This window comes from Macrosteles quadrilineatus, unplaced genomic scaffold (assembly GCF_028750875.1).
Source record: "Macrosteles quadrilineatus isolate MER2022 unplaced genomic scaffold, UCM_ALF_1.0 Scaffold_3__2_contigs__length_128488019, whole genome shotgun sequence".
In the NCBI taxonomy this organism is placed as follows: Eukaryota; Metazoa; Arthropoda; class Insecta; order Hemiptera; family Cicadellidae; genus Macrosteles; species Macrosteles quadrilineatus.
The window spans coordinates 128,073,199-128,098,975 of NW_026542596.1; the positions used below are offsets into that span (position 1 = coordinate 128,073,199).

Here is a 25,777-nt window from a genome sequence, read left to right on the forward strand (position 1 = left end):
CTTAAAATATTATCAAACGTCCATTCCTAAGACTGTTATTTAGTTTTAAGAAAGGAAATTTGATAATATTACAAGAAGAATGAGAAAGTACCTGTACATTTATCTGTAGACTCTGTATGTTATGTTCTAATAAACATAATTTGATTTGCATGATTATATAAGTATGTTTACATTTTACAAGCATTTCATAAACTGAGTTGTGATTACTTTTGCCTAACTAAACGCTGCGCTGCGGTTATATCATCATATTTAACCGACATCAACCCGGAGCTAGGAAAATGTGTTCACCTGAGCCTGACAGCTGTTCTACCATCTGCCCCACTAGCCTTATTTGGTATTGCGCATCTTTATGTTTGGTTTTTCACTCGAGCAATGGACTGAAGTAATTTTTTAAATTTTAAAATAACAAAAATACACATTATACTTAAAAATTATTTATTAAAATTGTTAAAATCAACTATTCTACAGTCTTTACCGATGTTGGCTGGTTTCCACTGTTTCGTACTTTACTTCAACCGTCTCCACGGGGTATGTCTCATAGGTTCCGTCGTCAGTTTGCACCATCATGGGGATCTCCTCTTCCGTCATAACCTCAAAGGTTTGTCCCACGAGATCCTCGTCGTCAACCGCAACGTATATGATCTCTTCAGTCACCTCCTCGTATTCGACTCCTAGTTCTTTCACACAGTTTGAGAGAGGCCTCCGCTCCATCCGCGATGTTGGTTTGTTGTGCCGCTTACGATGCCGCCTCATGTCCGTCAGCTGTGTAAACCGCTTCTGACAAATGTCACATTCATACGGTCGTTCGCCAGTGTGCACTCGCAAATGGGTCTTGAGAAAAAACGGCCTCGAGAACATCTTCCCACACACCGGACACTTGTGGTTCCTAATCCCAGTATGAATGGCCTGGTGTTGAATTAGGTTTGGTTTACACCTAAAAAATAATCATCTTTATTATTATCGTTGCCTGTGGTTTTAGATCAATTTATAATTCAGAGGTGACCAAAATTAGGAAAGAAGAATTGAATATAATAAATATTGGTTTTACTGCTCAGAAATAAAAAAATAATCTACATAGATTTGCCTGCAAAAATTTGATTGGATTTAAACTATCACCACCTCTTTATTTAATTTTTTTTCAATTTAACATTTTACAGGTTGACCTTGCAAATCTGTGTAAATGACTTCTGTTCATGTTCTTCCGGAAAACTGTTGCAAAAGTGACTTTTCATACTCTTTATTCTGAAATAACCTGCCATCATAATAACATTAGTTTAAATTTTTTAGCAAACCAAAAACTAGAAAAGATCCAGATTTGAATAAGTTAAGTTTAGCAAATATTTTATACATACACAACAGAAAGAGCATAAAAATGTTGCATTTGTAAATAGGAATACATGACAAGCAAAACATATTTAAAAAAAATTTACAATTTGGTAAAGGATTCTAATATTATCAAACATATAATATTGTTCAACCCCAACATTGACAAAAAGGGGTGCTTCAGGATTCTGTGATTTAAGCTTGTATGTTAAAATGCAAATCACACTGCTAGCTACTTTCTAACAGCTAAGGAAAGTTTGATTTTAAGTTTCTGAGGTTTGATTATTGGGTTTCTAGTTAATTATTCTGACTTATCAGCTGACAGTAGTCAACAACAATGCTACAAGTAAAGGCATTTCATCCATCCCAAACACACGTCAAATCTATTGTTTGATGTACAATAATCCCGGTGGGCCACACGGGAGGGACGATGGCTAATATAGTGTCAGCGTTCGCCGCTAGAACCGCTAAGTTGAAAAATTTAAATTAAGTATAAAATTAAACTGCCATAACCTAACCTAACCAACCAAACTTGCTGATAATATAAAAAATATATAAGACAAAAATGAAATGAATGTTTAGGCCTACTTATAATTTTTAATTTAAAAAAAATTTAAAATTTTGTATTATAAAATTAAACTGTTATAACCTAACCAACCAAACTTGCTGATACCGTAATATAAAAAGATATAAGATCAAAATCAAATAAAGCAAAATCTTTGACAAAAAGTTAATGTCGCCGGACGGGTTTGGAACCCGAGACCTCCAGATCTCTAGTCCGATGCGCTACCAACTATGCCACGAACACCGCTGGAATCACATTGTCTCGTTACGGTAATCATGTTGCCTCAAGAGAAGACATTAGCCACTACATATGACGTCACCACACCTTTAGCCATCGTCCCTCCCGTATGCCCATTCCCAATAATCCTATGACTATGCTGAGTCACCATATATATATTTTACTCATACACATCCAACGACTGGCTTTATAGTTTTTGGGTACTCATTAATCGTGTTGGCCAAAACTAGAAATTCCTGAACAGTGAGAAATTTTCAGACGTTGAAATAAGATTTGTTTTTACTGAAATAGATTAAGAAACAAGAAACACTATTTGCATACTGTGTATATGATCAATAAATAAAAATTGCTCGTATACTATTCAACTGAGAAAACTGTTATGAAAGATTTCACTCAATAATATAAAAAAGTTAACTATTATTAAATCTCTGCAGTGACTAGAGCACTGCAGGCTTCTGAACACTCAATGATCTATTGTCACATTCTCTCTTTTTCCACACTTGACTTTTGTCACAGGAGACAAAATATTATACATTTTAATTTTTTTCTTTTCTTTTGGCCTACCTTGAGTTTTCTAAAGTAAGGTACAGTAGACTCCCTCTTATCCAAACACCTTTTAACCGGACATCGGTTTAACCGGACTACACTCAATGGAAATGACATCTCTTTAACCGGACAATTTTTATCAGCACATTGGTTTAACCGGACTAGATCGGCAGGAAATGTCCGGTACTGAAACGACTGTTTTCATGGGAAAGATTTGAGAGCAGTAATCACATGTCTAAATACAATGCTCTCCCAAATTTAAGTCGAATATCACCGTATACGGTCCGTTTTAACGAGTTTTTGGGGACGTCGGCTTAACCAAAAAACCCGTTATCCGGACTGGCCTCGGTCCCGAGGAGCCCGGATAAGAGGGAGTCTACTGTAGTTTGTATCCCTTTATTCTAAAAATGAAATCATGACCTAGAGCCTTTTGGTGAACAAAACTATGTACCGGTAATTTATTTGCCAGTATTTGATGGATGTTTGCATTTATTTGGCTTTGGCTTTTGCTGTACAAATTTAGTAATTATGTTTCATATTATGAATGACTTGCAATCTTAAATACCAAAACAGTGGAAATAAGAGAACTAATAAGGAAGTAAAAAAAAACTTTGTTTACTTAGCATAATTTATATTTTAAATAAGAAGTATTCATCCAGTATACTATCCAGAATGAAATAAATATATGTAATACAATCAAGTAATTTCAGGAGGAATATCTCGCATAAGCAACTATAAAACTACAAAGCATCTTCGCATTCATAAAACTCTTTTTGAAACATTAAAATCAGGTAAATATAAAAAATAAAAACATATTAAAATGACCCAAACACTACATTACAGTAAAAACGTTAAAGTATTAAAACACACAGTGTTATTCATTAGTTTTATTTTTAAATTTAAAAATTAAAAGTCATTAAATGTGTTTAAATTTCAGATTATGTAGTTTCCTATTGACTTTCTGAGAATCATCCACTTAAGCTAAAAGTGAACTACTTTTCTCCTAAAACCCCTGAACACCCTTTCAGTTGACGCACAGTGGATTCAGCCTCCAGCTCTGATAAAACACATTCACACTTCTCGTACATTTGTTGTCTGCATTGTCTGTGACGGTGGCACTGTATGTGACTATAGGAAGATTCTATCCCCAGGTGAGCCTCTCCTAACAATGATGACCGTGGGTTGCACCTGCGCTGGTTGTGGCGGTGGTTGTCGCGCCTGTGACTGCGCCTCGTGCCTCCTCCGATGCCTCCGCATATCTCCCACTTGCGTGAATCTCTGTTCGCACACATCGCACTGATACGGCCTCTCGCCCGTGTGCGTTCTCATATGTGTCTTAAGGAAAAACGTACGAGAAAACATCTTGCCACAAACAGGACACGTGTGTTTGCGAACCCCAGTATGCTTAGCATGATGTTGAATAAGATTTGCTTTCGACCTAAAAAACAACGTACTGTTTTATTCTGGAGTGTGGGCTGGTAGGAATTATATACTAGGCCTAGGTAAGGTTCAAATTAAATGTCTCCACCTTGGTTTTGTTATTCTTTCTAAAATGCGGAAGAGGATTATTTGTGAAAGTAAGACTCCCTTTGTAACAAAAGGCATGGCCCAACCTTTTAATACGAGGCGTGGCTATAGAATAACAGGACTGGTCTTCAAGAGACAATAGACGTGAGCCTCAAGGCCAAATGCCATATTGCCGTCTCGCCTGACATGCTCCCTCCACATTACGGCCAGTTCAATGACACAAAGTTTGGCGATAGCCTTAGTTTGTGTCGCACCATACATTTTCCAGTCGTTAAACAATTATGTTATAATTTAAAAACGTAACAATGTGAATTTTTCCAAGAAGCTCAGTAACAGTGAATCAAGTGTTGAAAGCAGTCTTTCTTGAAGTTTTTCAAGGTGTCAGAAAAGATTTCCTTCAGTTCACATTTGAGGGTTTTTGCCACCATTTAAGAACATTTTATCTAACGTTAATATTTGTGAAATAATTAGTAAGACTTATTATTGTCTTGATTCATATTTATGAATTTCTACAGTCTCCGCAGCAACTGCGCAGATACTCTAAACAACGATCTTGGCGGATGAGATTTCCTTTTATACAATGTTTTAATCCATTTCTAAAGCTAGGCACGGATCTCCTTCCATATCTTCTCTCCCTGCTTTGAATTGTTGATGTCACTCAAAAACCCATGAACATGACACACAATGATCCCCCTACATTTGCTGTAAGAGAGAAGTCTCTGTTAAAAATTTATTGAGCTTCAGAAAACTATTACGTTGCTCAATTACGAGGCCTTCCATTTTTCCTCCTATTTCCAAACCAAGCATTCTAGTTTCGTAGAACTGATCACAATATTGGGGGGAATGTCAGGCGACTCGGCAATATAGCATTTTGTCTCTTAGAAAATCAATCCCACTATTTTATAGCCACACCTCAATTAATATTTAAATAGTATTTAAACTGCCTTTAATATTTTTACCATAACAAAACAACTAAACTTTAATGTAGAATCAACAATCTTATCTTTCAAACATAATATCCTTGGACTGTAAAGGAATGACTTGGCCTTAATTTATATTCTGACAGCAAAAATATTACGAAAAAACAAAAAAAGTTAACCTAAGTAAAGGAAACCATTTCAGCAGTAAAGACACAGCAAGGCCATATTTTGCCAGAAAATGTTGGACCACTGAAATAAATTTGTTGCATGAGAAGGAAATTTGTTAAATATGAGGGAATTCTTGAAGAGGTCAAACGGAATTGACAGCTCAGACTAAGACTTTATCTCTATATTCGTTCACTATGACATAGAGATAATGAAATTATTTACTTTCCTATTACAACATAATCATTGGTCGACCCCAAAACTGCTGCAAACATACAAAAATATCATTGTTTGTTGCTTCCATTCTTCAGCAATTCAGCTTTTCAAAATGGGGTTGAGTTTTAAGTGTACCACAAGGCTCTTTTGTTACATTTTACCACTAAGTTTTCCATTCTTACCTCTGAAATTCTATAAAAATGGTTACACGAGACTGAGGTTGATATGTCTAATGAATGTCACAAAATAATGTCTACTCAAGTCCTTAAACCAAACTAATAATTACAATTAATAAGAACTGTATAAGCCCAATTTAATCATTTTTTAATTTAAACATTGAAATATACAAATATAACAATAATCCTGTCAATCCTGAATATCTCATCTATAAATTTTAGTTAATATAACAATGTTCCCCTCATTAAAAGTTTAGTGCACAGCATCTGGTCCCCAAGTTTGACCATCCATTCCAACACAGCAATTTTCCACTGTTCCCAAAACCCTCTTGTATACTCCTGAAAGTCGAACCAGACCTTGACCACTTAGAAGAAGCAAGAATAATGTAGATAGACTTTTATGATCTCTATCTATTACCTACCCTAAGTTGTAATGGGATCAAAATGTCACAATTCAAGGTGTATTACAAGTGTTTTTCAAAAACCCTTAGGGAGAGTTTTTACTAAAATAACTTTAGGATTTATGAAAAGAAATTTTAACCATCATTTGTTTTAGTTCTTAGGCCGATTATTGTGTTGTTTAGTTGTACAGAATATTTGATGGTATTATGTTTTTGTGTGTAATGTGTACGATAGTGTAAAAAATAGTAAGACAAAAATCACTAAATAACAATACCATAAAGGAAGATCACAGTTTGACAGAGAACATAATTATTCTTCAAATAGTTAAATAAATAAGAGAACACATACCAAAAGAGAATACAAACAGTCTGGATAGTATATTGGATTAATAACTCTTACCGTACATAAATCATAGTTCACTAGATACTCTAGGACTGATCAGATATTTTAAATTTTATTTTACAATTATCATCACAACTGAACAGAGTTGAGAGATATATGATTTTGTTGAGGAATACAAATATTTAACCCCTTTACTGCCATCTGCCATGCATTTTTAAAGGTATATGTCACTCACTACCATAATTTTTTGAAGGTTGAGTGATAGTTCTTAATTAGAGTGTACAGTAGTCGTACTTATCCAACTTTCAGTGTTTCCGGCTAGCCTTTAGGCACCTGCAATTTTTTATATTTTTTTTAAAGAGGTTGGCGGCCTCTTTTAACCTTGCATTTGCCCGTCAACATAGACTACAGATCTGTGCGTGGAAAGTATCCAGCAAAGCAAGGGGTGAGCCTGTACAGTACAAAGGTGAACTGTACTGATAAAATGTTTGCGGCAGTAACCAGGATCTGAACCCACGACATCGCTGCCTTGGGCCTGAAGTCCTCTACGCTACCAACGGAGCTACCGACTCGCCGACTTTAGAATATACTTTCTCTTTGTTTTTGAACACTTTTACTGCCCAGTTTGTAAACTCTTGTACTCTGCTAACCCTACACACCAAGTCACTACAAACAGTGTAGGAGGGTCAGGTTCGATTTTCAGTGTATCCACAAAATATATGTGTTTGGACCGCTTTCCCTAAAAGCGTTTGTGTACTTTCTCTACAATACCTCCTGCAAAAATGCCACCATCGTAGACAATAAAAAAAAAAACAAAAAACCGAGTCTTGTGACTTGGTGTTTGTTGCTTAAATTGTCAGTATTTAAGATACAGTGTTTAAGGTATTATACCAACCACACCTAAATTGGGTTAGGTTGCTACACCTAGGTTAGGTTAGGTTATGATAAGATAACCGGAAGATAACCTAACCTAACAGAAACCAATTTAGGTGTGGTCGGTATAATACCAAAGTACCATATTTAATTTTTACAGAAAAAATATTTTTACTTTATTTAGTTTTAAATTTGTGATTAAGGTTTTGAAATAAAAATTGTTATTGAGTTTTATGTCATTGAACATGTATTTTAAACGTTTTTTATGCTTGGATGTTTTTTAGATATTTCTTCTTTGTTTTTGTGTTGTCAGACCTTTCTGCTTATTCAATGTTGTTGGGGCTGGTTTTAGTTGGATAACCGGGACTCCGTATGTGTCATTCCACATAGGCCTATCATTAACTTTCATAAACTCAAGGTGTTATGATGATGTTATGAATACTCCAGCACAACAAGCAGTTCTCAAAGTTTTAACAAATTTGCAGGTAAGGACACTTCCTTTGTATAAGGTGGCAATAATTTTACTTTATATCTAAGTTCAAACTGATATATTTTTTTGCTTACTTCTTTCACTCAAATTTTATTTAAGCAAAGAGCAATAAAAAGTATAGACATAATTTTGGAGATTTATCTTGCCCCCCAAAAAAAAAACGAAAGCGGTGGGGCAGCATGCACGGCAGTAAAGAGGTCAATCAATAACTTATTGGCAGTATTACTCACCTAAAGGCATTTCCGCACCATTCACAAACATAAGGCTTCACATTGGTGTGGATCCTCTCGTGAATCTGAACACTCAGTTTGGTGGACATAGACTTTCCGCAATACCGACAGATCCATGTTTTCGACATTTTGTGAACCTTTTCATAGTGAGCATGGAGAGATTTTTCTTTTTCAAAAACATCATTACACTTGGAGCATTTGAAGGTCCAGTCTGTCTTTGGCTGGTGTTGTTGACAATGCTTGGCCTAGAAACAAATCACCACGTAACCTTTTGACACGTGTAAATATGAAGAGTATTCTGGGTTGGGGTAATAGGTACTCGAGTGGGCTATCCAGGTCAGGGCCGGACTTAGGACTTCAGGGGCCCCGGGCAAATTTGCCAATGGGGCCCCCTCCCCCAGTATGATCATACGAGAATATACGGTACACAATATACAGGGTTAGTAAAAAGTGTGGAGACCCCCTGTTATTTTTTTAACGGCCCTTACTAGAAAAACTAAACTCGGCACACATTTATGGCATGTTATGAAGTACTTTTTGGGCATGACCGTCACTTGGTGTACATCCCCAAAATGGGGGATTTTGGGGAAAACTCAAAAATTTCAAACACAAAGACCTATCGAGTGACCCCTCATTTTGAAGGTCCTGGTAAAAGAAAACCAAAAACGCAAACTAGAGGTCTTTATCTCAATCCAGTAAAAAATGGAAGCTGACTTAAATCTTTAGAAATCGGAAATAACTTGCAATTTTATATTCAATTGGCTGCCATATTTTACTGTGTTAAGATACAGACCTATAGTTTGCATTGTTAGTTTCTTTTATTATGACCTTCAAAATGAGGGGTCACTCGATGGGGCTTATCATTTAAAATATTTGAGTTTCCCCAAAATCCCCCATTTTGGGTTTGGGAACTTGTGATAATTTCAATTGGCTGCTATTTTGTACTGAACTGAGATAGAGACCTCTAGTTTGCGTTGTTGGTTTTCTTTTACCAGGACCTTTAAAATGAGGGGTCACTCGATGGGTCTTTGTATTTGAAACTTTTTAGTTTCCCCCAAAATCCCCCATTTTTGGGATGAACACCAAGTGGCGGTTGTGCCCAAAAAGTACTTCATAACATGCCATAATGGTGTGCCGAGATTAGTTTTTCTAGTATGGGCCGTTAAAAAAATAACAGGGGGTCCCCACACTTTTTACTAACCCTGTATATTGCCTATTACATGCATACTAATTTTAATTAAGCAATGTAAAGGTGAAATGATAAGTAAACCTGTTAGAATAGTATGCTGTATTTTGCATAAACTTATTTGATGTAATATTTTTGGTCTAAAAATAGCTACATTGTACTGTACCATGTTAAAGTTTCTTTTTGTTGTAACTGTATTTTTTATAAAATGTAATATACCTACCTTACACATTTTTTTGCAATACATTAAAATGAAATATCCTTTGTAACAAATAATAAAAACTATAGATAAAATAAAAATAAAATGACACACACTTGTAAAAGGTTTAATTTAAATTTAGTTTTTACTGTAAAAACATTCTATTTGGAGCTTAAATGAAAAAACTAATTAAAGATATAATGGAATAAGCTATAAATATATTCAAACACGTTTTGTAAGTAAAAAATAATGCATAAACTTTTAAGGCTTTAACTTTTTTTTACTTACTAGGGCCTACTATAATTTTACTAACAAACCTTTTAATACTTTTATAAGATACAAGTTTAGAGTTTGCTTTTTATGGAATAATAATTATAGGCAAATGTTTAGAACATCGTTATTTCTATCTATTTATCCTTATGTCACTTCCCACTCTGATACGAGTGATAAGCTGGCCTGGCAATTAAAACTCTTGTTTCCTACATTTCTTGGCTGCAAAATCCTCGATCACCTTTTCTAAATTAAGTCGCCGCAAAATGTCATTTTCTATGCTGAGTATGCTCAATGAGTTCAATCTTTCCTGCTTCATAGTGTTTCTTAAATAATTTTTAACAAGTTTCAATTTGGAAAATGTACGTTCGGCCGACGCATTTGAGACCATCATACTTAGAAATATTCTTAAAATAATTTCAATATTAGGAAAAACTTAGATAAGTCCATTGTCAAGTAAATATTTATATGTCGTCTTTAAATTTAGTTTTCGTGATGACGTTGCTGGTAGTAAATCTAATTCAACTTCCTCTATGGTCCGTTTCAAGGGATTTTCCTGGCTTAAAGCAAATTCTTTTCGTACTTCAGGTATTGGGTTTGGGTCGTCAACATCCATTTCTTCTTCTCTGCGATCTTCCTGGTTAAACAGTTCTGTGTTCGAGTCAGTTTCGTCTTTTTCATCTTCACTTTCATTTTCATTATTGGCTTTCAGGAGCAATTGTTACAATTCTTGATCCTCTGCTAAAAAGCATTTGAGATGTAAGCACTCTTCTAATAGTTCATTGCTACTGATATCGTTTTTATATTTTTCTGCCAGAGTGCTACAAGCAGCTTCCAAATCTTTCGCATTCAAAGTAATGATTTCTTCTAAAAAACCAAATCTCTTTGCTACGATGTCATATTTTGATGACCTTTCTTTGAGATGTGTACTTATGGAATCAATGATTGGTAAGAATACCTCTATCTTCAGTTTATCTTTTTCTGAGTGTATTGATTCTGGGGTTTGAGGGTTGTCAAAAAATGCAAGCCTAGAACTGCGTTATGTAGTACGCTTCTTCCTACAATCTTCAAACTTCAAACCTATCGCTGTTTCAGCTGATGTGAGGTATCTGTCAAAACTGTCTCTTTTCTGGTTGATGAATTTGATCAAAGAGTTTAAGAGTGTCACTGAGGTTGCAAGAGTTAGAGTGGGCTTTTGCAATATTTTGCTTACGCGATTAATCCAGGCCAGAATGTCATTCCATACATGAGTAAGAAATACTGTTTCAAAACGATCCATTGTTTTCAGTTGTTTTCAGTAATCCAGACGCCTGTATTTTTGTGTCTGCTGACTGTTCAAGGTCTTCAGCTATCGTTTTTAGTGCGGATTGTATATTTGTGTAGTTATCTTTTATTGCAAAAACCGCATCGGCTCGAGCTGACCATCTTGTGTGTGACAGAGCCTTTACAAATTTTTGTTTACCTTTAAGGTTATTTAGTAGAACTCTCCATCTCGAAGTAGAAGATGAAAAGAAAACGTAAATTGACTGGACGAAGTGGAAATCTCTAGCAGCTTCTGAGTTGCACTCTGCTGCTGAAACTCCAACCAAGTTTAATGAATGGCTTGAACAAGGTACAAATTCGGCTAATTCATTTATTGCCTTTATCTTTGCTTGGAGGCCATTAAAACGCCCACTCATGTTGCTGGCGTTATCATAAGACTGTCCACGGCAATCTGAAATGAGTATCGTACTTGCATTTAATAGTCCAGTAACTTCGTGAAAGAGGTGGTCTGCTGTATGTGCAGAAATGGGAATGAACTTCAAAAATCTTTCTTTTGGCTCACCCGATTTCATGTATCGAATAACGAAAGTTAGCTGGTCCATATGTGAAGCATCTGGTGTTGAGTCTACTGAGAAGGAGTAATACTTAGATGTCTTCACCTCCTTTATAATTTCTTGTAACACTTGCTTCCCTAAAACATCAATAAACTCATCGCAGATTTTGTGGAATAAGTAAGAGGTTTTCCCACTTCCAGTACCTCCGTACTTATTTATATGCTCTTTTAAAAACGGGTCATATTCGCTTAACAATTCAAGAACACCTAAATAGTTTCCATTATTCACATTACCGAATTTCTCACAGTCGCCTCTTAGAGGAAGTCCACGTTCAGATAGGAACCTAACTACCGAAACTATTCTTGTTAATACATTTCGCCAGTAAACTTTTTCTTTATTAATTTGGATTTGAAGCTCCGTATCTATTCTTCCAGCCTCAGAAGAACGCTTGAAAAACGTTAGAAGGCACTTACGGTGATTTTTGCTATTTTCATGGACCGAAATTCTATCAGCAGCATGTTTCCAGTCATTGAACCCATCATAACAGAATGGATTCGACGACATTGATGAAGTATCAAATAGTTTACACACAAAACAGTAAACTCTACCTCTTGATGGAGAATATAACAACCAATCTCGTTTTACTCTATCACCATTTTTAAGGTGTCTGTAGAAAAACTTAGTTTTACATTTCCTTGTTTCTGGGGGTTTACCGGTTTGGTCGTATACTCTGGCTGATTGGTTGAATCCAGCATTTAGATTTTGACAGCAAGAGGGTCCTTTTGTTATGAAATATTCTTGCAGTTTAGCTTTTGAAAATTTATCCCACATTGCAACATCCAAGCTAGGGAGATCTTCACCCTCCAGTTGGTTCTGATCATCATTTTGGATATGAGTACACGATTGTTCATTCTCACCCTGTGCTGGTGGAACTAATTGCAAACGTGATTTCGGTAGGTTTGGTGACGATGACAAAACTACGTTGTTTGTCTCTCTTACTGGTGATTTACAACCAATTGATGCCTTACTAGGAGTTATGCCAGCGTCTGAAAAACCGTGTTTTGCTCCATCAGTAATTAGTTGCAATTTGGCTGAGCTGCAGCTGTCTATATCGTCACATGGATTCTGATGTTGGTTAGGTTCAAATGAAGAAGTAGAAGCTACACCACTTTCCAAACTGTCAGATTGACTTCATGAAATTTTAAAGAAGATGACAATTTTGGTATATTATCAGTGAAACTTTTTTCTTTTTTAGATTTTTGACGCTTTTGAGCACCACTAGGATAACTTCGCTTCATTTTTAGATCATACTTTCTAACCAGAATTCACTTGATTTTTATCGACCTGGAAAACAATTAAAAAAGCTGCAAATCTTTGATTGATAAAACGCATTACTATTTTACTATTTTAAGTACCCCTACCCCAGGCCCCCTAGCTGTTAGTCGTACTTTAATATGAATAATCATGAACTCTATTTTATTCTCATGGACCCTGAATAGCCGTTGTAATTACATATATTCCAAACGGCGAGTAACTTATTGGAAATTTATTGGCAAAATTTTGTCAGCTTTGTATACTACTAAGTAAATTACTACAGCAAATAAAATAGGCTTGGAACTAGGTTTTTTAACATTATGATTCATTAACTCAAAAACACAACTGTTGGGTTGTAGAGATTTTGTTTTTTTTTTCGTAAAAAAACCATAAGATATAAAATATGACTTATGTTTATGTTTATTTTCATAATGGTTTTGGTACCTATGGCATTCTCGTTTTTATAATATGATAAAGTCCTAGCATGGAAAGTAGCCTACCATTGAGGACTTTCAAGTTTTGAGTTTTTTATTAACGAGAAAAATCTTGCAATCTTGCAATAACAGTCTAATAAACGCTCACAAGCTAACTATATATAAGAGTAACTGAAAGATGTTTAAATGGATCCAATATCGATTAATAAAACACAAACATAGCATTGAATATAACATTACTCACTTCAGCTTTGAAAACTTCATTTCAACCAAAACTAAAACTTGACGTGACCACTAGTCTCAAAGGACAACGACAAACTATGGGAGTAAAGTGATTTAAATTGTTTTGGATAGGCGATAAGGCATTTTATGTGTGTGTATGCGCGTGCGTGAGACAGACAGGAATAGACAGGATGCATTATCAGCTCATTATCATTTATTGTTGCAGCTGCTTCTGCTTATCGCTTGTTTACGATTTCAGTCGACAACGCTCGCCCACTCCCAATAAATGTAATTTTTTGTTAACATCAGACGACTATAGTTGTTGTAAAGTGCCTATATAGATTTTAAAAATCTTACTGGCGCTGTATGATTTTGACTCCAATGACTAAATTGGAGATCAAAATTCTGACGCATAACTTAATTAAGTACTATTTTACAAAACCTTTAAATTGAACGGATAATATACTTCTACCCCTTAAAATCCTGATTGGTATATACTTAGCGGTAAAAGAAAAGAATAACATTTAATAAAACATACGTGGAGCAATGTTTTTATTTTTTAAAGTATTTGAACTCCAGTGAATCTCAATTTAACACAACACAATTTTATAAGCTATGTTCTACGTCAGACAAGAGGTTTTCATATTTATTCTATTTTTGTCCCAAGCGTGGGGCCCCCTTCAACTCATTCGCCGCGGCCGTACGTTCGGGCGAGCGGCTTCATTGAAACTGTAACTTGTCCGTCACAGCCTAGCACATGCTCGTGTAAACCAGACCTAAGCGTGGGCCCCAGTACAACTCTGAGGAAAAGTCCCTTAGGGTCAAGAATTTCATTCCTAGAAATGCCTTAAAATGCACCTAACAATAACCTTAAATACAGGATAACAAAAATAAAAATATAGCTGTTCCAAAGAAGGCCATTTGGTAAATGTCTGATTAATTAAAAAAAAAAACATTAAAAAATTTGAAGTTATTAATAAAAACTACTGTGCAAGGGGGCCCCTCCCCCTTGGCCCGGGGGCCCCGGGCACTCGCCCCCTTCGCCCATAGGTAAGTCCAGCCCTGAGCCAGGTGTTGAAATAAAACTGCACAAAAATTTACTTGCTTAGTCCTTGTAGATTAACCTCTCTTAACAAAATCCTTAACAGAAACAATACTACTTGATTAATCTTGATAAATTTATCGAAGAGACAAAATAATCTTATATTTTATAAAACCAATGTTAATTAACTGTCCTAAATATCAAAGGCCAATCTCATTTAGATTAATATTAGCAATTAATTACTGGCCAACAACCCCACCACAGAAAATCTGCAGATAAAGGGAATTTCAGTTTGTCTAATTGGATTTTACTACAATATTTTCAATTTCATAAACAAGATATAGTATTTCCCCATTGCAATAACATTAGATCTTACGAAGACTTATGTTTGATGCCACGGGGAAGGTAAAAAGTGTTTTTTGACCAAATATTAGTAAATAAATGATATAGTAGGCCTAGAACTAATTTGCCAAGTTTGATAAAAATATACCTGTAAACAAGGAAACTGCAACATTTTAAATGTATTCTCCATAGAAATAACATGAGAATATTAAATTTATAGTTTTTTGGAACTTTCTCCATACAGACTACAACTACGATTCAATATATTAAATTATTTGTTTTTTTCAGCTCTACATAAAAGTTTAGAAAGAAATTTCAAAATATTTTACTTTGAAGGGGTCAAAAATGGAAAAAAAAAATTACTTTTACTGCTTAAAACCTCATCCCCTTAATCCGATCATGGTGGTTTGCAAACTCATTCAAGTTTACCCTACACGTTCATGCCAAATTTAATCTAAATTAGACCAAAATTCTTCTACTTGTCGCGTTCACGGACACACTCACTCACATACATATTAAAAACTAAAATTTGAATGAATATCCTTTTTGGCCTATGTGGACAACAAAATGGAAAAGTAATTAAGTTGGTCCCGGGTCTAGGTCTTACCATGCAGCGTATGGTAATAGCTTCTTCCCTATAGAGGAAGTTCACTGAGATGCGTAAACCACAACAAAATATTAGTAAACATTATAAATTCAAGAAATAATTTTCCACACTTACCAAGTTTATCTGGCGCTTGTAAGCTTGTCCACATATGTAGCACTTATACCTTTTCCCAGCCGAGCTGTTACTAAATCCTTTGTCCTGAAACAAAATTACGACATATGAAATTTTAAACAGCTGTACGACGTAAGAAACAGCTGATGAAAGAAATGTTAAACACAGTATTGCTCTCATTGTTAGAAGTAGTACAGGAGAGTTCCAACTATCTAATACAGTATTATGTGTTTTACGACCCTCTCCACGGCCATCACCTAGTGTTAAATTGTGTTTTTTTAGAGACCGGGTGGGGGGGGGGCAGTTTTCCAGTCACGGACACAAAAATTTTGTGGTCAAACAGCTAACCTAACCTAACCAACCAAACTTGATGTAACATTTCAAAATTTTATATTCCCCAAGACTTTTCTGTTATCAAACGGAATTACTCGAATTAAATTTGCAATGATAATTATTAGGTATTTATGAAATTATCTTTAATACATAGCATCACATTTTGCTAGGGAGGGAGTATTCCAGTCGGGGACACGGCTCCAATATTGGTTAGTTGGCAGATTTCCTGACGTCACGTTTCATCGGGGGGTGAGGTGGTTTTCCGTGGGGTAGTATTTTGCATCCTTGTAATAAATCCCATATAGTATCGGATGATAGGTCTCTATTTAAGGCTATTTGAAATCATAAATATCAATTTATTAAAAATTAAAAGGCTTTAAAAATGACTCACTAAGGAAAAGCAGGATAATATTGTTATAAGTTCATAAAAACAAACGCTTGTTGTTGTCTCCAGATAGTTCCGATGATTGTTGAGGGAGCACAGCACCTCCCAAGCAGAGAGAAACAAAAACAAAATTACAATGCTAAATATTTTGAAGAGGAAAAGGGGGCCACTATGGAGTAGCCAGCCGAGCTAAACAGGAATTGCGTCTAGAGGCCGCTCCAATATATATAAGAACTATAAGCTCTAAAGTAGATATATTCTAAGAGTGGCTGGCCCGAGCTGCGGGGATACTTTCAGTGCTGACAATGTCGCGTCATTAAACAAAATGGAGAGGGAAACTAAGTGTGGCCTTCCCGATCCATAGGGATGGAAAAGAGAACGATAAATACGACCACAAAGTAACAACAAACATTGAGCAGAATCATATATCACAAATCTGAGTATGTAAAGTACATAAGTAACCAATATATTAAAACATGTCAGTATTATTCTGCCGCCTTAGCTCATTATTATACAAATTGTAATAGTAATTAATAATGAACAAAAGACTTACACAAGTGTGCTCTGTGGCTTCCCCATTTCCGTGGACCTTCTGCTCACAAGCCAAACAATCATTTTCTATTTTCAATCCGGAGTGAGCCTGCAAAAACATAAGACAATGTCAAAGTAAGTTTCTTTTATCTAATCAACAATAATCTGCAGAAAATAATAAAACTCTACTTTTACATCTACTATGCCTGATGCGATTTGCATCAAAAGAGGGTTCTTTAGATGTGCTAGGTATGAAACAGTTACATATAAATTGATTTAAGAATAAACAATTAACCGTACCACTAAATTTAGTTTAGTAAAATTATCTTTTTTTTTATGCATGTAAGACTAAGAGGTTACAAATCCCGAAGATACCTACTTCAGTGGGTGTATAGGTTCTAGGTGGCTGGATTCATGTTTGAAAATAATGCACCTAACTGTGTGATTTTATTTGGAAAGATGTGCTTACTTAAAATTGTACTTTCTAGAGCAAGTATCTTTATTTGTAGATTATCATACAAATTTGATAGAAAACAAATAGAACAATTCTACAAAACCTTTTTCCCTTTCGTCATTGAAACTCACCCTCCTTATTAAACAATAGCCTACACAAATTACCTCAATGTGAATAAAACATAAACAAAAACATATTTAACACGTTCCCTGCAGCACATCGAATGGCCCAGTGCGGCACAGCCCGCAGTGTCAAAAGAACCCGATTGCCATGTGATTGGCTTTCAAGTGTCAGTCTGACAAATAGCAAAATAACATGCGGTGATGTCCTGCTTTACGACGAGAGCCGGCATAGTTTGCTAAAACACCCACAGATAGCAGCACTGCTTGGAACATAGCCGGTGCCATTATGATTGTATTGCCAATTGGAGGTAGAAAGACGGGACAACAAGTTGAGCTTCCCAGAGGGGGCTTTTACAGGGAAATTTACTACCAACCTACACCACAACAAAAAGCAAGTCACACACTACACGCTAAGGTGGTATAGGTTCGCCTTCGACAGATGCTAGAGCAAAAACAAAGATATACGAAAGGCATTGCCAAGCGTTCCCGATCGGGTACGGGCGCACACAACCATATGATAACTTTAATATCAAGGGATTCTGAAGACTAACATGGCAACTTTGAAAGCCTGTGGAGGGTTTAAAAAATAGGCCTATGTCCATGTATGGTCTCTTGGCTCTATTCATGCAAAGTTTCAGCTCAATTGGACCTGTAGTTTTTACTTGATTGACCACGTGACATACTTACAAACATCTTAACTTTCACATTTATAACATTAGCGAGGTTCTACTGTACTTTGTCAATGCCTACCTGCATATGCTTCATGAATGGAAGTTTCGACGTGAATTTCTTATAGCAGTGGGGACAGAAGAAGAGTTGTTTGCAAAAGTTATTGATGTGACGGTTGAGCAGACACTTGGTAGACATGGTCTTGTTGCATTGAGGACAGCTAGGCGTACTCTCACACTTATGTAGCATGTATATCTCATCCGACTCAAACAGCTCACCTACGACAGAAGTTATAACTAGCTGGGTGAATAAGTTATAGAGGTTTATAATATCATGAATAACAGTTTGATACTTTGTCGCCGGTTCAATTCAAAGTGTGATTGTTACCAGGATTTTTTAAATCCAATAAAACAAATAAAGCATAGCTTTGAGGAAAAGGAGCCGCAGTTTAATCAATCCATTATTGATATGGAGACACCCCCTCGGTGTGTATTTCAATTAAAAAATGAGTGAAGTATGTGGTTGTAGATTGGAGTGAGATGATCCGTGTAGCTTTGTTTTAGTGACTTAGATCAGCTGTTTGATTTAGTCAGTACCCCTTGCTAAAAGCCGGCTGAGTCCGGTATCGAACCATCAAAAAGTTAAATAAGGTCTAAACTGCAGGGTTGTGGAATTACCAAAAATAAACTAGCTGTTGATTTGGCGGTATTCAATTCAATTTATTTATTTATTTGTGGCATAAACCAGTTTGTAGATTAAAGCTCTGATGTAAGTTTCAAGTACTAATTACAAGACTAGAAGTGTCCATCACAGATTTTCCACAGAAAAAAGCCAATAACCAAACAATTTAGAACCCTATCAGCTACATCTTAGCAACAAAGTGATAATCATCTCACCTATGTTACAGCCATAGTTTATGTTTACTATCAATGGTTAAAAATAGGTCTATAATCCTCTTAATAAATTATTACAGAAATTAAGACCGAGAATAGCTTTAGGATGTTCCATTGAGTGTGGTGAAAGTTCAGAGATTTGAAGATTGCTGGGGTAACAGGAGAACGACTAAGCTAAAGCCTTCAACAACAAACTCACCACACAAGGAGCAGATCTTGCGAATGGTAAACTCTGTGTTTGGAGGCGCTTGAGCATTAATGTGGTTGTTTTGTATGTGTTTATCCAGTTCCTCCGCATCTGGCAGCCTAGCGTCACACAGGTCGCAACTGAAAGTCCCGTCCAGCTCTATGCTTCGAGATCCACTACAACACAAACAGGTAAATACAAAAGATCCTTTCCTTGGGCATAAACAATGTTAAACACAAAGTACTGTTTTAGCAATAACCTAATTTAATATCGCCTAATTTGAAATCAAAGTGAATCTAGAAATTAATTTACTACAAGTACAAAGAGAACGTATAATGAACTTTTTTAACAATTAACTTTAAGCCTTTTAAAAAAGCTTGTCCACAGCATTTCTTATAGGTAACCGTAGTGTCTTTTCCACCACATTCTTGAATCAGAGAGGTTGAATAAAAATTAAGAGAGAACCGCAAATTTAAAATAATTAGCTGATTAGTATACTTGGTTGTGATTAAATTCAAATTACAGTAATAATTATAATCTCACACAATAAGACAAATACTCTGTTTTAAAAAGTGACTTGCACAAACGAATTGTGCTGGAAAGCACGGTGCAGTAGAACCAAAGATGGCTTTAAATGGTTCAATTTGATTTTGTTTGTGTTTCTACACTTTGGTAATTTTTGTAAGAAAACAGGCCAAAACTGTGTCAAAAAAATGTAAGGTAGTGTTCTCCTGATAAGATTTAAACCTGTTGTCTATAGTTTACATAACTATGTATGATTAATGGGAGGTTAATAAAAACAAACTTTAGGCACCCTTTTACAATTAAAACTTACTTATTTTCTGTAGGATACTCTTCAATCCCTTCTTCGGTCTGTAAAAACATTTTTTACACATAAATATCAATTTTTGTACAATTTAATGAATTTAATTTGATAATGAAAAAAGTGAAATCATAGTCAATCTGTAAAGGGCAAAAATTTAAATTATGGTATCTTTGATATATTTTTCTTTGGTTAAAAAAAATTATTGCAAAATAGGTGGCTATTAAGAGTGCAAATTACATCGTTGCCGCTTGAGAACTATAGATGGAAGCCATACCATTCGACTTTAAAACACAAAGTCAATTAAATCAAATGACTTTATTAAACCAGCCAGTTCTTGCCTACTACAGTGAATGTAGTTTAGTTTGGTTTAAATTGACTGATTCAAAATCAAAAATACTAATGTCACGTTTTTTAGGCACCTAGAAAATCTTTACGTTAGGTTATTCTTGAAAATTCATCGTTTAAATACCCCAAGACTTCAAAATGTAAAAAAAGTCACTGGCGTAAAAACACAAGCCAGGGAGGAAAGGAGCTCTGTGACTTAAGTAAAGCTCAGTTTGTAAACAATAAAAAACTTAAGTTCACTGTCACAGTAATCTAATCAATGTACTGATAAAAGACCACCTAATTATATTATTTCTGGTCCCACCAGAACGGCTGGACGCTTACATAATAGGCTACTGTACAAATTGTTTGCCAGATTTAATATATTCTTCCAAAGTATGGTAAAGTTTGTAAAATAAGGTTTTCTGTAAGCTTCATTTTCCAAAAATCCAACATTGTCTGGTCCAAACCGGAAATCTACAATCAAGATACCTTTATTTTTACATCTACTGCATTCTTCAGACGATTGAAAAAGAACTTTTCAGAAGACTGGGCTCTTTTAATGAGATCAAAACAGCTTTCAATTCCATTTAGGCATTTCCCACATACATGATGAGGCAATTCATCGTTTTGGTGGATCTGAAAAAATCATCTGATAAGTTTCTAAAAATTAACAGCCATTAGTATTCTTAAGATAATTGTTCCACTTAAAAACAAAGGCCAACACATTTACTAAATGAAAAATCAACCACTGTTTCAACTAAAGCCAAATTTACCATCATAGTAAAATACTGTGTAGTGAACCTACATGTTGTCTGTTTATGTTTACTCTAAGAAAATATTCAAAAATCACAATTAGGAAGGTGTAGAATAAAATGTTATCACATATTTAAATGCTCCACTTTAGAGGATCAAAAAAGTTCTTGTGGAAAAATCTAAATTCAACATGCTAGCGTTTTGTGGCAGGCATAGGCTCGGTACAATATGAGCGATGCTCAAGGTTTCTGACTTTTGCCAAAAAGCTGCTTGCCGCTCCAGTTCATGCTTCAGTTTTATTATAAACCATAGTGGATGTTGTAAACCTGACCTTTTCTTCTCAACATTCCATCTCAGTCTTCTCAAACTATAGTCAAAAGTAGGGATTGACATCATCCAGTCTTCAAAGAACCTATCGCCATCTTTACTAAGCTACAGTGTTGTTCTATTTCTAAATTCTACTTTTAACTAGGTTATATTAGTCCACGCCACATAAAATGTAGCTACTGTACCATCCTTACAGTTATAGGTAGAAATGAAGTGATTTTCTCCAACAAATAATCATTTTCAAAAATGTAGGTAAGTTTCCCTTTTTCATTTTGGCAGCTGCATATCCTACAAAAGTTGTCTGAAAAATAAAACAGGCACATTTTTTATTAGTATCTCAAAACTTGTACAATTGGTTGTATAATATAATAAAGTGGAAATACTTTTAAAAACAAAAACAGTAGAGAGCCATAATTAGGTCATTTAAATCTTCTGTTGTCCGACTTTGCATGCCATCCAAATTCTGCATGTTCAATCAAATACTCATGAGATCATTCAGGCTAGGCTCTATTTCTGTTTGGCAATGTAAATTTTAGCAGGCGCATCACACCAATTAATTTTTATGCCGTCAGTAACTTACTTGAAAGAATCTAAAATCCCTATAATTGATATTCTTGGATACAAAATTGATGAAAATGTAATTTTTTTTGTAGGATAGGTACAATTAAAAAAAATCCTAAGTTAAGTTTACATATTTCTGTAGTCAAGCTGAATTTTAAAATATTGTTTTAGTAATTTATGACTATAGCTAAAACTTACCAAAACAGCCCGGTTCTGCCTTACATTCCATTATAAGGATCTGCAAAATAAAGTGAATGAATAAAAACAGAACTAACATGATTTTTTAGTTAAAATCTGATTTTTAGTTAAAATCTGATGTTTTGGTTAAAACATCAGACTAAAACATCAAACTAAAACCCAAGGGTTTGGACTGTTCCCTTTCAAAGCGTAAAAAAAGCCACTGGCGTAAAAAGACGAAAAAAAAATGAACTAAATGAAATGAGGTGTGTATTAAAAATAAATAAAATAATGAAACGCAGAACTATAGAAAATTTTATCCTCTTTAATATGAGACCTTAACTTCTACCTTCAATGTAGCAGGTGAAAACAGTAATCTTGCAAAACCTTGCATTCGGTTGCGTGTCAGGATTAGAGCGCACACTTAATACCCTAAATCATTAAAACCTGTATTAAGTTAGGACCTTTAGGTTTCTCCCGCCTAAACAGAATCAAAATATCATTTTGCAGGCCAAAAAATGATTTTGCAGTCCAAAACATCAATACCTATATTTATACATCCACAAGAGTTTCACTTCAGGAAATTTAAGGCCTGACTTAATAATATTTTAATCTTTCCTAAGTTCTAACTCTCACACGAAGGGGTTCACACGAGTGACATACCTAGCTGACTAGACTGTGACTAGGTAAGCCCGACTAATTTAGGTAGCGTTAAGTTAACACAGGATACACCGGTTCACACTAGCAATATGCCCACGGACTAGATGAAAATATCGATATCAAAACTACTCGGATCCATCACTGGTGCACAATGAGAACAAAGGGAAGAATGCGAGCTGCAGTGCGACTACTCGATCGCTCGTGTGAACGCTCCCATAGGTAAGGCTACGGTACTGCTACACCGCTAAACTGGGTAGCTGCCACGAGTGACTGGGAAGCGGGGCCCGACACCAAGCTCGAACGCGGCTCGCTAGTCGTCGCCCTACGCTCCATTTGATCCTGTGGTCCGCTACCCAGTCTGGCTTAGGCCTACCTAGTCACAGCCTAGTCGGCTAGGTATGTTGCTCGTGTGAACTGGGCCTTAGGCTTACACATACTCTCTTGAAATTATTGTTAGGACCTTTACTATTACTGGACCTAGCCTAGTTTGGTTGTATTAGGCCTAAGTTAACCTCTACTCTCTAGTATTTACCTAAATGATAAAATTTAAACATGTCCTGTGGCAAACTTTGCTGGAAGGCCTTATATTTCCTTATAGGGTAAGTTAGGCCTAGCACCTTTTTTCTTATCAATTGAATTTGCAGTATCAATGTGGAATATTTAACTTCATTGTATTCAGTTGGGGCTAATTTGGCCATATAAGTTAACTTAAGCTTTAACAAAAATATGCTACCTTTGAACATTAAACTCAAAGAAACATTAAACTTAGGGTAGGATGAAAATTGAACAAAATAACCTATTGTTTTCCACGGTAAAAATATAACGTTTCTCTTAACAATTAATTAATAATTGTGAGTGTGACAGACAATTTATTTTTGAATGACCTTGAGAACTAAATTTGAGTTCAAGTAAAAAGGAAATGGGACCTAAAATAATACTCATGAAAAGAAAATCGTGTAACTTAATTTTGGTTTAACTTATAACCATTTTAAATTAATAAGGAAAGGAAATACCAGTAGAAAGAAATAAAGTGAAACACGTACTTCTCTTTGGTCTATGGACATGGAGCATTAGGGATTTCAGTTAAGTACTCTTTGACTATAGTACACAGAGAAACTATTTTCTAGACATTGAGACCGTAAAAGTATTACTCACCAATTAATTATTGATGCTCTACGATTTTCTTTTAGAAAGTAGATGATTAGTAAAGACACATAATAGATAGGAGTTTGCACCATAAAATCTAACTTGTCACGCAGATCCAGGGCAAATCCACCTCCGCCAATCGCCATTTGCAAGATGGAGACGGCAAACAACATACGCCGACACGGATTGCGCTTTTTCTTGCCGCCCTTTTTTTGAAGCTAACCCTCCGACCTCCGGCTCCGAGTCCGACAGTCAATTATCATTACAGTCTAACCTTGATATAACGAACCTCAATATAACGAATTCCTTGATATAACGATTTTTTTTTAATCCCCTAGAACTCTCCATAAGAGACTATGTATATTTTACCTCTACATAACGAACAAACCATAACAATGACCTTGATTTAACGAATTTTTCGTGATTTCGGCTAAAATAAGACACCTCAATATAACGAATTTATCATTGTCAGAACCTCTACATTGCGAATTTAACCTCTGAATAACGAATCGTCTACGTCTTTCCCTTGATATAACAAATCCCCCACCCCAGTATTGTTTTTGGAAAATCTGTTTCTTTATAAAATGAAATGGAAAGGTGACGTCATCGCTTGCGCTAACATTCGTCTGCTCCGTTTTACACATCTCTCTGTCTGCTGTCGCTGCGCACGCAATGTTGCAACTGAGAACTGATTTCATTCACTGAGGACTGATGACGACGTAATCTGTAGTAAGCTGTGATTGGGTGATAAGTAAATATGGTGAATTGTACAATTTTTGGATAAAGAGAAATCTAAGAAAGAATATAAAAACAAAAGCAAAGAGAAAGAATAGCAACATCGTTATTTTAATATTCCTTAATTTACGAGTGTTTTTATTATCTTAAAGTTGGCTATGAATATGCACTTTTATAATGACTTATCTAATAATTTATTGTTTTCAATACGATTTGTTTCAACTAGCAACACCAATGCTATAGTTAATGATTATTATTGACATTCCTCTGTTATGATAAATCAGTACTGTAGCCTACGGTAGCGTACTGGCCTATCGCGAGCAGTAGCTTACACAACTTTCTACTGTTTTGTTTTGTTCTTTACATGGTTTATGACTACGCACGCAATGTAGTGTTTGACTAGTCTTTAGGAGGGTTAGAACAAGCTGTGATTTTAAACTTAAAGTTTTTAACCTGTACCAAGGCAAATGCCATTGTCATGATTGCGCAATATTCAAGATCCCTCACCTTTATTATGCCGGATAATTTAGGTTCTACCATTGACTATTGAATACAGAAGGTTCTACTGTACAATGAACACTGTACTGTAAAGTATTGTAGCCTATGCTACTTTAATTGTGTTTTAATGAGGTCAAATCCCGGCCTATATTGACCGACACTGGTTCTGAACCTCGACTTAGCGAAATTCCTGCAAACCTAACCTCTATATAACGAACCTCATTTTAACGAAATCCTTGATATAACGAATATTCAGTTCGGTCCCTTCAGATTCGTTATACTGAGGTTGGACTGTATTATCAATAATTGACAACCATAACCATTAGTCCATTAACCATATCGGTTATTTTTCTTAATGTAGAGTAGAAGTATTGCTTCCATTTAATCAATATTTTATACAATATTAACTTACTATTTTAAAATCTGGAATTGGAAACTGATATTTATAAGTGGCAAATAATTGCCACCAATATTGATTTCGGTGTAATCCGACATTAGGATAGGTAATCAATAATGAAATGAGCATGATTACATTGTAGCTTGATTAGTGAATCGAAAAAAACTGATCGTTATCGTTATCAACGTTTGACATAATAACTTACCATTGATTATATATCTTCATTCTGTTAGTCGTTAG

At 35.3% G+C, this 25,777-nt stretch overlaps 2 protein-coding genes across 4 annotated transcripts; both read right to left on the reverse strand.

Annotated features, from left to right (window-relative positions):
- Positions 1-471: 471 nt before the first annotated feature.
- Positions 472-858, reverse strand: LOC128989558 (transcription factor Ovo-like 2). The gene has a single exon (XM_054411458.1). The coding sequence runs from the start codon at positions 856-858 to the stop codon at positions 472-474; it is 387 nt and encodes a 128-aa protein (XP_054267433.1).
- A 2,453-nt stretch (positions 859-3,311) lies between these two features.
- Positions 3,312-24,005, reverse strand: LOC128988584 (zinc finger protein OZF-like). Of its 3 annotated transcripts, none has more exons than XM_054409990.1 (11): positions 23,917-24,005; positions 22,123-22,162; positions 21,558-21,664; positions 20,773-20,919; positions 19,966-20,003; positions 19,143-19,306; positions 18,132-18,328; positions 16,828-16,914; positions 15,560-15,643; positions 8,013-8,257; positions 3,312-4,109 (listed from the first exon to the last, which is right to left on the reverse strand). In XM_054409990.1, the coding sequence occupies exons 2-11, from the start codon at positions 22,151-22,153 to the stop codon at positions 3,800-3,802; spliced, it is 1,410 nt and encodes a 469-aa protein (XP_054265965.1). In that variant the 5' UTR covers positions 22,154-22,162; positions 23,917-24,005; the 3' UTR covers positions 3,312-3,799. The 3 variants fall into 3 exon arrangements, with proteins under 3 accessions (XP_054265965.1, XP_054265964.1, XP_054265966.1); XM_054409989.1 differs by lacking the exon at positions 23,917-24,005 and adding an exon at positions 23,294-23,792; XM_054409991.1 differs by lacking the exons at positions 3,312-4,109; positions 23,917-24,005 and adding exons at positions 5,901-6,014; positions 23,294-23,791.
- Between the last annotated feature and the right edge of the window lie 1,772 nt (positions 24,006-25,777).

What these genes read in the sequence shown, in the direction of transcription:
- LOC128988584 (XM_054409990.1), bottom strand. Translation starts at nt 22,153, where the DNA reads ATGGAATGTAAGGCAGAACCGGGCTGTTTTG. An exon ending in CATTCATGAAGCATATGCAG is followed by an intron (nt 16,915 to 18,131) that starts GTAGGCATTGAC and finishes ATGTTTTTGCAG; the next exon opens with GCTCACTCCGGATTGAAAAT. An exon ending in TGGTGCGGAAATGCCTTTAG is followed by an intron (nt 4,110 to 8,012) that starts GTGAGTAATACT and finishes GTTGTTTTTTAG; the next exon opens with GTCGAAAGCAAATCTTATTC.
- LOC128989558 (XM_054411458.1), bottom strand. Translation starts at nt 858, where the DNA reads ATGTTCTCGAGGCCGTTTTTTCTCAAGACCCATTTGCGAGTGCACACT.